The 12941-nt window shown below is 40.4% G+C and overlaps 1 protein-coding gene across 1 annotated transcript in view; it reads left to right on the top strand.

The window, feature by feature from the left end:
* DIAPH3 (diaphanous related formin 3) overlaps positions 1-12941 on the top strand; it is a gene marked incomplete at both ends in the record, with an annotated part of 257494 nt that overhangs the window by 22498 nt on the left and 222055 nt on the right. The window contains 2 exons of the mRNA XM_082008899.1: positions 3093-3266; positions 9087-9191. Of these exons, the coding sequence (XP_081865025.1) occupies positions 3093-3266; positions 9087-9191 (279 nt within the window). The remainder of the gene's footprint in view (positions 1-3092; positions 3267-9086; positions 9192-12941) is intronic.

Consider the following 12941-nt stretch of genomic DNA (forward strand, 5'->3'; position numbering starts at 1 on the left):
GACTGCATGGGGTATTTCATGGCAAAGATGGGAGTGGTTCTGCCTGGCCAGAACTGCTATTACTGCTGCTTGTGTGGAGCAGGGGAAGGAAGAAGGGACACTTGGGGAACATGTACTGTAGGGAAGGGGCTGAGATTTTTCAGGAGAGATGGGTAAGGGGTGTAGGGCACACTCGTCTTAAACCTAATTTGTTCAATTCTCTGCTGACTGAGCCGTGGGCTGAAATCTGAAACTTCAGCCAAAATGTCTTCCCTCTGCCCCTGCTTCAAGTCTGCGTATGAAGAATCTTCAAATTAATGGTTTGTTTCTTAGGTTATGCACTTGGTAGTGAAAAATAGGGCACGGAGAAGCTACTGGCTAACTCATTCTTTCGAGCAGGTGCACTGCCTTTCATCAGTGTTCTGTGAAAGCTATAGTTTGAGGAGAAAAATCTCATGTAATATGATTTTTTTTTTTTTTCTTTTAAGATTTCAGTCTAGTCATTGCAGTTTGCAATCTGGCTTGATCCCCCCATGCTTGCCATAGACTTCTGATTTTAAACACAGGAAAGGAAATTGCTGTCTGGTCAAGATGCAAGATGGTTTTTGCCACTGATAACTCTATACTTCAATTCTAATGCTGTTACCCTCAGTTTTGCTTTTGTTGCATTCTCTTTCTTCCTGGGTTTTGTGTGTGTAATTATTCCTGTAGAGTGTGCGTTCCCCATTGCCTGCTGGTTTGATGTGACACTGAAGGGCCCTATCACCCATGCTGAGCTCTTTTATGTTTATGCTATATTAATTTTCCACTTTTGCATGTTCTACAACCATCTGTATGTGAGAGGCTTACAATCTATTTTTACATTCCAAAAACTGTTCCTTTTCAGTTTTGAACAGGAAGAATTGAAGTATTTTTTTTTTTTTCCCCCCTCTAAGCCTCTCTTCATGGTTCTCTAATAGTCAATTCTTGCTTTCACTAGAGTGGAACACTTGTACCCAGTTTTTGCTGCTAATTTTATTTGCTCTCTCTGATCTTAATTCCACAGACGCTATAATAACTTTAATTGTAATTTAGTTTGGTAACTTTGATATACTTGTTGGGTGACATCTCAGGATACTTATCTTCAAGATATATTGAAGTCTCAGAACATTTTTGCATAGAATTTCAAAGATGTAAGTCTATTGATAAGGATGAAATCTTGTCCAAAATCTCTTATGCATCAAATGCTACCCTAACTTTCTTCTGTGTTGACAATTGTAATATTGCTATTCACATCTGTTCAAAAGGCTGCTACAAAGATGATTAAGATTTAGCACATCTCATTATGTCAGCTGCTTTTATGTTCTGTTGATCCTTGACCATATACATTAAGAAACACAAGCTCTAATAATGAAAATATTTAAAATTTCACTTAATAAGTCTTTCTGAAAAGTTGATAAATATCTAACTAGGAAAAAACCCCACAACCCAAACCACTTTTCCAAAGAAGTTTTTTTGGCTTTTGAAAATGTAAAGTCAGAGTGATTGTTTTGTGTTGGTGATAAGTGCTGAGGATTATTCATGAAACCATGAGTATATCCTACTTAATTTTAATTATAGAATAGTTTGGATTGGAAGGGACCTTTAAAGGTCATCTAGTCCAACTCCCCTGCAATGAGCAGGTACATCTTCAACTAGATCAGGTCACTCGGAGCCCCATCCAACCTGACCTTGAATGTTTCCAGGGATGGGGCATCCGCCACCTCTCTGGGCAACCTGTGCCAGGGCTTCACCACTCTCATTGTGAAAAGTTCTTCCTTCTATCTAGTCTAAATCTACCCTCTTTAGTTTAAAACCATTACCCTTGTCCTATTGCAACAGGCCCTGCTAAAAAGTCTGTCCCCTTCTTTTTTATAAGAGAAAAGACTTCAAACTCCCCTTGAAGTACCAGAAGGCTGCAAGAAGGTCTCCCAAGAGCCTTTTCTTCTCCAGGCTGAACAACACCAACTCTCTCAGCCTGTCCTCAGAGGAGAGATGTTACATCCTTCTGCTTATTTTTGTGGCCCTCCTCTGGACTCACTCCAATAGGTCCATGTCTTTCCTGTGCTGAGGGCTCCAGAGCTGGACTCCAGGTGGGGTCTTACCAGAGCAGAGTAGAGGGGCAGAATCACCTCCCTTGACCTGCTGGCCATGCTGCTTTGGATGCAGCCCAGGACACGGTTGGCCTTCTGGGCTGTGAGCACACATTGCTGGCCCATGTCCAGCTTTTCATCCACCAGTACCCCCAAGTCCTTCTTGGCACGGCTGCTCTCAATCCCTTCATCCCCCAGCTTGTACTGATACCGGGGAGTTGCCCTGACCCTGGTGCAGGACCCTGCACCTGGCCTTGTTGAACCTCATGAGGTTCACACAGGCCCATTCCTTAGGCTTGTCCAGGTCCCTCTGGATGGCATCCCATCCCTCAGGTGTGTCAGCTGCACCACTCAGCTTGGTGTCATCTGCAAACCTGCTCAGCGTGCACTCGATCCCACTGTTATTGATGGAGTTATTAAACAGTACTGGAGCTGACCTTTATTATCCTTCTCCTAAATGAATATCTAAATAATTGAAGCACAGAAAGTTGCTAAGTTTTGGATAACGTAGTCCAAATAAAAAAACCCAAAAACCCTGTGTCTTAGTTATGCTAACTTACCTTTCAGTAAAAAATAGTTTCTTTGCATGTCTATGTGTCCTATTACCACGTCAGGAGTACAGCTGTTTCCGAGTAACAAAAACCACTTTAAAACTATGGTTTTGGTAAATAACCCTGCTTTTTCATATACTACAGGTAATGGTTGGGAAGAACTCTTCATAAATTGGTTTTGTAGATGTCTTTTCCTCCAAACTATCCATAACATTCTCATGTTCTGCATGATTTCTCCATAATGTATTGTGATTCCGGTCTGTTAACTCCAATGCTAAGGCAACTGACCGTTATATGTATCTTTAGGAAAACCTTTTAAAATAGAACAGTTAAATAACAGGCAAGTTACCACAGAAGAATAAGGATGTGTAGCACCCAGGAATAGCCATCTTAATTAGGGTTACATAGAATGGAAACAGTATGTGATACGTTATACCTTTTCTGTTTTCAGCTGGATAGATTTGCTAGTATAAGAATCCCAGGAAGCAAAAAGGAAAGACCTCATCTGCCACATATGAAGCAGTCGCATTCTACAGACTGGTCATCCACACCTATGGATGCAGAGGATTTTGCTCCAAAACCCCTGTCGGAAAGCGAAATCATAGCACTGTTTGAAAAAATGATGGTAAGAGTCTTACGCTGATTTCTTTTACTTAAAGAATGACATGACTAACTGATAGGTGGAGCCTTCTTTTGTGCATGTGTTCTGATCTTTACCTGAATTATTAATGTTGTTGTTGTGAGTTGTAATTACGTGCTTTTTAGGGTGTTTCTTAGGGGTTGAATTCTTCAAATTATTTTGACAAGGTTTTGCTCCAAATGTTTAAAATGTAAACTAAAGGTTTCTGATTATTACAAGTGAGATTATGCAACAGATCTTGAGGAGTAACAAGAAATGGGGACTCCTGCTTGCTTTCAAGAGGACCTGAAACTTTTACAAAGGGATTTTGTGCCTTTGAATGTCTCAGCAGAGTTTTGTTCTGAATTTATATTCCATGTCACTCTTGCACAAAAAAGACTTAAGGTTCTTGCCTCCAAAGCAGCGTTTGTCTGCACAGGCAGTCTCAAATTTTCTTCCTTCCTTAGCTGTAGAATGCTGGCGTCATTACTCTGCTACAAAAGAGCAGTCACTTGCTGGAAAGATTGTATGGCATTGTTACTACCTCAATAGGTTTAGGTTTTTTGTCATGATGATGATGACATTTTGGACAGTTGAAAACTAAACATGGAATGGCCATGAGAGAAGAGGATGACTGCAATCTGAAAGAGCACAAGAGGACACTAACAAGGACAGTGACGCCTAGATTATTATTTCTTTCTCTGCCTCCTAGCATGTAAGAAGTAACCCTTGAAACACCAAGGGACTACCAGGGCCTGGGATGTGGAGGAAAGAAAATGTGCTAATGGAGAAGTACCTCTATGGAAATTGTCATTCCTAGTACTCAATAAGGTTAATTTAGTTTTGAAGATGCCTTTGTAGAACTGTTGAGAGCCATGACTGAGAGAGGATTCAGGATTTCTGTGATTAAGCTGATGAAGGGGAGGACTAATTAACTGTGTTAGCAACTTTTGTATTTGTACTTCTCACATGGTCCATTTTTTCTGGACATACTTCCGTTTCTAGGATATTTTCCTTCTGTTAAGAAATTTCACTGTGAATGGTAATTGTTCAAATGTTAGGAAGTGGGAGAGTTTTATAAAAAAACTTGAAGGTATGCCTCCTTATGCACACCCCCTGCTACATAAACAAGGGGCTATGTTTCTCTACCATCCCACAGAAATTCTGGTACAGGGGTTCTGGGTGCCATTGAGACTATGCCATAAAAAATGGAAACTTTCAATAAATCCTAAGAAACATACTACTGTGTGTCTAGGTAAACAGAAATGTTTATATCCATGGATCCTGAAGCAATTCATTCTATTTTTATAACTATGCAAAAATATGTTGAAGTAATGATGACATCTTGGATAACTTCAATGCTTTCCTAGTTTTGTTGAATACCAAAGCACTTAAACTGTCTTGGGTAAACTACTTGATCAGTGTTATTTTAGCTATAACATGTAATGCAGTGTCGTGGTTTAGCCCCAGCCGGCAACTAAGCACCACACAGCTGCTCGCTCACTCTCCCTCCCACAGTGGGACGGGGGAGAGAATTAGGAAAAACCTCGTGGGTTGAGATAAACACGGTTTAATAGGACAGAAAGAAAGAAGGGAACAATAATGATAATACCAACAAAGGAATGTACAAGAACAAGTGAGGCCCAATACAGAAATTGCTCACCACCCTGTGATCGGCAGCCCATCCCCGAGCAGTGATTTCCGCCCCCCGGCCAACTCCAGTTTATGTACTGGGCATGACGTCGGATGGTAGGGAATATCTCTTTGGCCAGTCTGGGTCAGCTGTTCCGGCTGTGTCCCCTCCCAGCTCCCCGTGCACCCCCAGCCTGCTTGCTGGCAGGCCGGCACGAGAAGCTGGACTGTCCTTGACGGCTCAGCAACAACCCAAAACATCAGCACATTATCAACAGTTCCTCATCCCAAATCCAAAACACAGTCTCACACTAGCTTCTGTGAAGAAAACCAGCTCTATCCTGGCTGAAACCAGGACATACAGAAAGGATTCTTCAGCGTATACACACTTGAATGGACTGGAATAAAGCTAGTTTAGTCACAGTAGATTACACAGCTAATTATATACTGTAGTCTCTAGTTTGCTGTTCTGATCAAATTAAGTGATTTGTGGAGGTGGGATGGTGAACAATTTGAATGTTCTAGCCAGGCTTTTAGAGCTAATTTTGCACAAAATATTCAATTGGTTAGTACTGAAGGGAGCAGTCTCTAAATTCTGAAGTTTCACTGAATGCACTATATTATACTTTGGGTTTTCCTGGATGCATAGTGCTTCCTTCTCCCAATCTTTTATGCAGTGGTGTCCTCTGTGGTTTTGATGTGGTTTTAATGGATAATTAACTGTCATTTAGCTCCTTTAATTTCTGCTAGTGCTACTAGGAAAATATCCGTGTGAAATGACTTATTTTCCAAAGAGGCATTGCTCACCTATAGAATAACTTTAAAATATTTAAGAAGAAATAAAAGAATGGAGTTGAAGTATTTGATAAACTAAGCCACATCTGACATGTCCTGTGTACTGCTGATAACTTCTAATCTGTATAAATCAGTTGCTTTAATGATGTTTCATTTATTAATAGCAACAAAAACCCCCTACTTTATACTAAATACAGAGACAGAATATTTCCTATAAATAAGCCTGCCATTATCTCTAGGATTATGGAATGTAGTTTGTACTGATAGGTTTCTTACTCCCTCACCCCTTTTTATTTTTAAATGTGATTAGAAGTTAGAATTTTTTTTTTTCAGGAAAAACAAGCCCTTTGTTTTCTCTTTGTTAATTAAGTTCAGAAGTTATTTTTCAGAAAACTTAAAAGAGCAAATCTGAAAGAAGTGCAAAATGCTTTAAACAGAAAAATGAACTTTGCAGTAGCTACAGGGTAATGAGAAAAGCTTTTTTTTTTAATTTGTTTTCTTTCCCCCTCAGGTAGGATATACATGTATTTCAATGTTGTTATGAAAAAAAACATGTGGCATATTGCAGGCAAGGTACTGAAGATGTGATAACTCTCAGAAAACATCAAGAAAGACCTAGCCATATATTTTTGTGAAACTTAAAAAGGAATACTTTCATTTCAGTGTCCTTACATTTCTGTTTATGTAGGTTTTAAAAACACAATTCAAGTGTTAATTAAATATAGCTACCCTTATTAAATATACAGGTAAAGTGTATTTTCACTTGAAGCCAGTATTGCTATACAATTGTATCCCTGTGGAAAGTAATCCTGAGGCACAGCCTTACAAAGACATTTGTTTGAATTTGAAGAAAAACACACATTTCCTGGTAATGTCAAGCTGGACTTGATTTTAGTAATTTATAGTATGGGTTGTCATGTGCGTATCTCAACATATGTGTTGCCTTGTGATGAGAATAGTCATAAATACGTTGCTGTGCATTTAATAGGAGGTAATTAACTAAACTGAAATATTACATAAAATGAGAAATACCTGTTACAAGATTAGATAACAAACAACAGGCTAGAGGGAATACTAACATTGTAGTATTTTTGGTCATCTGACTTGATTTTGACACCCCTGTCCCCTTTTTAAGCTAAGGTATTGTCTTAGATGAGGCATAAAGATTTTTGAGCAGTTGTTGAGAATTTAAAGTTGTAGTATCCTTCTGGATTTGAAAAACTTTGTTATTCAAAAAATACTTGAAGTAGTAAATTGAAAAGAACTTCTAGCGGTCCCCAAATCTTTATGTCCAAAAGCATGTATCAGTGTCAGAATTTGTTGATGAATTGTAGAAGTCCTGGCTGGTTATGTAATTAACTGCTAAATGCTTGACCAGTAAATTGGTTAGATTGATTTGCTGTGTAACTGGTTTAAAACTTTAGATTTCCACCTGACCATTTAACAGCATGCTTAACAGCCTTCATGTACCCTTTGAGCAGATGATTACTCTAGGTTTTTGCTTTTGAAATACTGAAGACACTACTTTTCGTGGTTGATTGTGTTCTTTCTCATCTTAAATAAAAGAGACTTTTGTAACCTTTGATAGAGACAGGTAACTTTAAATAACTTTCACTTTCTTCCCAAATGGTGTAAACACACACAAAAAATTTTGCACGTTTTTATGTGTCTTGGGAGAAAATGATCCCAGCAGTGTTCTTAATGTACGTGTATTTAAGCCTGTGGGGTTTTTTACTACTTTTTAAAATTTTAGTTTGGATATTTGAGTCCAGGCAGCATTTTTGGATCACACCAGGTTTCCCATCATTAAGTAAATCATAGTAGTTTCTTGTTTTGCTTTCATCCAAGAAAAGCTAGAAAATGCAGCATACTCTTTCAAGATAATGTCCCTGACATTTTATTTAGTATGAGGCAACTTGCACAATATTTGGGAATATGCGTGTCCTTATGCACTGCTACAATTTTGGTTTGTGCATAAGCAAATATTCTCTCTATGATTTTTTTTGATAAAAAGAATACAGCATTTTGAAGAACATAACTATGAGAAAACATTGAAGTATGTGTGTCCTCCTTTCTTCAAGCTTGTTTAGACAAAGTTGTTTTTCATTTACTTTCGGATGTAGGAAGTAACACCAATATGCAAGCTAGCTGCCAAGGAGGCAAAAGACTATTACTGCTTGAATGAAAGAACTTTTTTACAACATGCACATTGTACTTATTTGATACAAAAAGAATCAAATAATAATATAGTGTATATATTCTATCAAATATACAAATCTGATACTATAAATACACTATAGTATCAAATAAATAATAAAAATACAAATTTAATAAATAATAAGTAATAATTTAAATGCATGATAGACTGAAGTGGGGAACTTTTCCTGGTCCTTAAGGAAAGGAAACACTAACATTTGTAGAGGGGGGAAATGCAGATTCTACAAAAAATTGCCCTAATTGTACTTTAAGGAAGTTTAACTTAAGGGGACAATGGAGAAGATTCTTGACTTCTCACAGCTTGGATTTATATAAAACTCTAAATATTTCTAGGAACTGTGTTTGATTCTATCAATGAGGCAGAATAATTAAATATGAAAACTAGTGAAAGACAAGGAAACTTAAGTTTCAGTGTAGTATAAAATTTTGGTTTTTAGTTGCTTGTTTTGTTTCCTTAAAATTCTAAGGTTATAAATTTGCTTCTGACTAGGTGAAATAGGTTTGATATCAAGATGGTTATCTGCTGCTTTTGTAGGATTGCTCTTGCCAAAGCTGGTAGGGATTCACCTCGTGAGTCTGAGCTGAAAATAACTGCAGTAATTCCTGCTAAGCTTGGGTGACCATAGTAATGATACTGTATGTGCTCATCGGTGCCTAAAGTGTTTCTTAAAGCACTCCCCCCCCGCCCCCTTTTTTTTTTTACCTCCAGCATGATAGGAAATGTCATTTCTCACAGATGCGGTACTGATTACAATTATCAGAGCATTTCTAGGCTGGAACAGTAGAAGTTCCTGTGTCAGAAATGTCAATGAATAGCTACTGTGTAGCTTTGAATGTGGTTCTGCCACATCTTTTTGATCTCTGGGTTTGTGTTGGAATGAATGAATTGTCATAGGGGTTTTGATAACAGTTGAAGGTGTTGATTTAATGATAAAATCATCAAGAATTTGGTTCTTATCTATTGCAAAGGTGAATGTTTCGTTGTGAACTACTCTCAGGGCAAAGCAGATTCTGCTGTCCAGCTTCTAACTTATGAAAAGCTGTTTGTGTAACAGCTTTCAGTTGCTCAAGTTCATATTTTTGTGTCTATTTTTTTAAATCGGTCTCTTACAGTTAAACAACTGTGTTGCTGGATGACATTTAAAACTTGTTTTTTTCTTATTTTTTTCCCTGCCATTCTAGGAAGATATGAATTTAAATGAAGACAAGAAGATGCCATTGAGAGAAAAGGATTTTAATACCAAAAAAGAAATGGTGATGCAATATATTAGCGCTGCTTCGAAGTCTGTAAGTAAACTCCTCTTAAGTACACCAAAAATGACTTAATGTTTACATTATTTCCTATTGGAGAGAAAAAGTGGTGCATGCATTTTACATTCTTTTGACTAACTTTTGTCTCTCACAGACACAAACATTTTTAAAGGGCACTAGCTCAATATTTTACAAGCTGCAATGAAAGATACTCACTTGTACTTGGTGTGTCTTCTGTACACAGAACAGCATTTCTTTTTGGTAAAGGTATGGTTATTAGTGGAGATAGAAAGATTCTGTGGAAAACTTCTTGCAGAAGTTTGATGTGAACCTTTTTTTCTTTTCTAGTACCATTTAAAAAGAATTCCTTAACTGATTAGCCTTTTTCATACTTGACTTCAGTACAGGATTCATGTTGTGATGCTATGTAATAGTTGATAACAGAAGTGTTGCACATGAACCCAATTAGTGTCCGTTTTTTACTTATTGTGATAATTACTGGTTGTTTCAGGGAAGTGAAAGGAGTTGTGTACTGGGGAGTTTATAGATTAAGTTGGCATAAGAAAAACTACTCTATTTTTTGCAATGGGGGGACTGACTCCAGTACTGAATGCTGCAGTACTAATATTGTCCTCAGACCTTTTGATTGTTTTAAAATTAATATATTTGATTCTTTGACTCTCACTATTCCATGCACGTAGAAATATCAGTAAAAATTGCCCATATGTAATTATAACTAAATACTGAGAAAAGAAGACCTTAAATATAGTAATTTAAATGAGGTATTTCTCTTATTGTTTACTTTAAAAGATGTACCTTATTAGTGTAACGCTCTAACACTTTTAGGAAGATGCCTAGTGCAGGACCAAACTGTATGGAGATTGTTTCATTTATGATGAGCTTATCAAAGCTACTTGTCCTTCTGTAGCATAAGAGTTCCTTTGTACCAGAAGATTAGGAAGTCTAGCCTTTTTAATTTTTAGAGATATTTAATGGGAAATCAGGAAACTTCAGGCTAGTAAATCTCAGAAGATTCTTGAAGTTTCTCCGCGCAAAACAGAAAGTTAAGGTTTGTATGTCGTTGACACCCCTAGCTGCCATGCATATTCTAAGACCTCAGTTGTTAGATCTAAAAAGTAATGTGATAACAGGACATGGCTGGCTGTGCAGAGTTGCTGCATCTGCATTAACTGGTGGAATCTTAGCATCATGATAATGGTGATGTTAAGATTCTCTTTCTCAAGAGCAAAGTTTTCATATTAGCTCTTTACTTCTTGGCACTTAATACTTGCAAAGAACTGAAGCCTATAGCAGAGTAGGTTTCATTGATCCTTCTGAGGGGTACAGAGGGCCCAATATGTCGACCAGACCCAACTCACAGGGAAGTCTGCTGCCTCCCCGGGGCCCGGGTGAGAGAAGTCACCAGGAAACTCCCTGGTCTGATTTGGCCCACTGATTACTACCCACTGTTGGTCATGCAGGTTGGCAACGAAGAGGTTGCACTAAGAAGCCCAAAGGCAATCAAAAAGGACTTGAGAGCACTGGGGCGACTGGTCACTGGAGCGGGAGCACAGGTGGTGTTTTCATCAATCCCTTCAGTGACAGGGAAGAATGCTGAAAGGAACAGGAAAGCACACCTGGTCAACATGTGGCTCAGGGGCTGGTGCTGTCATCAGAATTTTGGGTTTTTTGACCACGGGGCGGTTTACACAGCACCGGGCCTCCTGGCAGCTGATGGAGTGCAACTGACTCCAAGGGGGAAAAGGATTCTTGCTCATGAGCTGGCAGGCCTCATTGAGAGGGCTTTAAACTAGATTTGGAGGGGGGAGGGGATAAAACCGGGCTCCCTAGAGTTGAACCTAGGGGTAGCGTGCCAGAGTTGAAATCGATAGCCCAGCTCAGGCGCATCTACACCAATGCACGCAGCATGGGCACCAAACAGGAGGAGCCGGAAGCCATTGTGCAGCGGGACAGCTATGATGTAGTTGCCATCACAGAAACATGGTGGGATGCTTCTCATGACTGGAGTGCTGCAATGGATGGCTCTAAGCTCTTCCGAAGGGATAGGCAGGGAAGGAGAGGTGGTGGGGTGGCTCTGTATGTTAGGGAGTGTTTTGATTGCATAGAAATCGATGATTGTGAAGACCAAGTAGAGTGCTTGTGGGTAAGGATGAGGGGGAAGGCCAATGAGGCAGATATCCTGCTGGGAGTCTGTTACAGACCACCCAACCAGGACGAAGAGACAGATGAGACATTCTATAAGCGACTGGCAGAAGTCTCGCATTCGCTGGCCCTTGTTCTTGTGGGGGACTTCAACCTACTGGACATCTGCTGGAAGTATAACACAGCAGAGAGTAAACAATCTGGGAGGTTCCTGGAGTGTGTGGAGGATAACTTCCTGACACAGCTGGTGAGTGAGCCCACCAGGGGAGGTGTCTTGCTGGACCTTCTGTTTACAAACAGAGAAGGACTGGTGAGAGATGTGGTGGTCGGAGGCCATCTTGGGCTTAGTGACCACGACATGATAGAATTCTCAGTTGTGAGCGAAGTAAGGAGAGGGGTCAGCAAAACTGCTATCATGGACTTCCAGAGGGCAGACTTTGGCCTGTTGAGGTTACTGGTTGAGAGAGTCCCTTGGGAGACAGTCCTGAAGGACAAAGGGGTCCAGGAAGGCTGGACAGCCTTCAAGAAGGAAATCTTAAAGGCGCAGGAGCAGGCGGTCCCCATATGCCGTAAGAAGAGCTGGTGGGGAAGACAACCGGCCTGGCTGAACAGGGAGATTTTGCTGGGACTCAGGGAAAAGAGGAGAGTTTATCACCTCTGGAAGAAGGGGCAGGCAACTCATGAAGAGTACAAGGATGTCGTTAGGTGAAGAAGGGACAAAATTAGAAAGGCAAAATCCCAGCTAGAGCTCAGTCTGGCTACAGTCGTAAAGTGTAATAAAAAATGTTTTTACAAATATATTAACAACAAAAAGAGAGGCAAGGAGAATCTCCATCCCCTACTAGATACGGCGGGGAACATTGTCTCCAAGGATGAGGACAAGGCTGAGGTACTTAATGCCTTCTTTGCCTCAGTCTTTAATAGCCAGTCCAGGTATCCACAGGGTATTCAGCTCCCTGAGCTGGAAGACGGGGATGGAGAGCACAATTCCTCATAATCCAGGAGGAAGCAGTCAAGGACATGCTAAGCCACCTGGACACCCACAAGTCTATGGGGCCTGATGGGATCCACCCGAGAGTACTGAGAGAGCTGGCAGAGTAGCTTTCCAAGCCACCCTCCATCATTTATCAGCAGTCCTGGTTGACAGGGGAGGTCCCAGAAGACTGGAGGCTTGCCAATGTGACACCCGTCTACAAGAAAGGCCGGAAGGAGGATCCTGGGAACTACAGGCCTGTCAGCCTGACCTCTGTACCGGGGAAGATCATGGAGCGGTTGGTCTTGAGAGTACTCACAGGGCATCTGCAGGACAACCAAGGTATCAGGCCCAGCCAGCATGGGTTTATGAAAGGCAGGTCCTGCCTGACCAACCTGATCTCCTTCTATGACCAGGTGACCCGCCTAGTGGATGAAGGAAAGGCTGTGGATGTTGTCTACCTAGACTTCAGTAAAGCCTTTGACAGCGTCTCCCACAGCATTCTCCTGGAGAAACTGGTGGCTTTTGGCTTAGACAGGTTTACTCTTTGCTGGGTGAGGAACTGGCTGGATGGCCAAGCCCAGAGAGTTGTGGTGAATGGCGTTAAATCCGGCTGGCGGCCGGTCACAAGCGGTGTTCCCCAGGGCTCG

Source organism: Phaethon aethereus (assembly GCF_964289735.1).
Source record: "Phaethon aethereus genome assembly, chromosome: 1".
NCBI classification, from domain to species: domain Eukaryota; kingdom Metazoa; phylum Chordata; class Aves; order Phaethontiformes; family Phaethontidae; genus Phaethon; species Phaethon aethereus.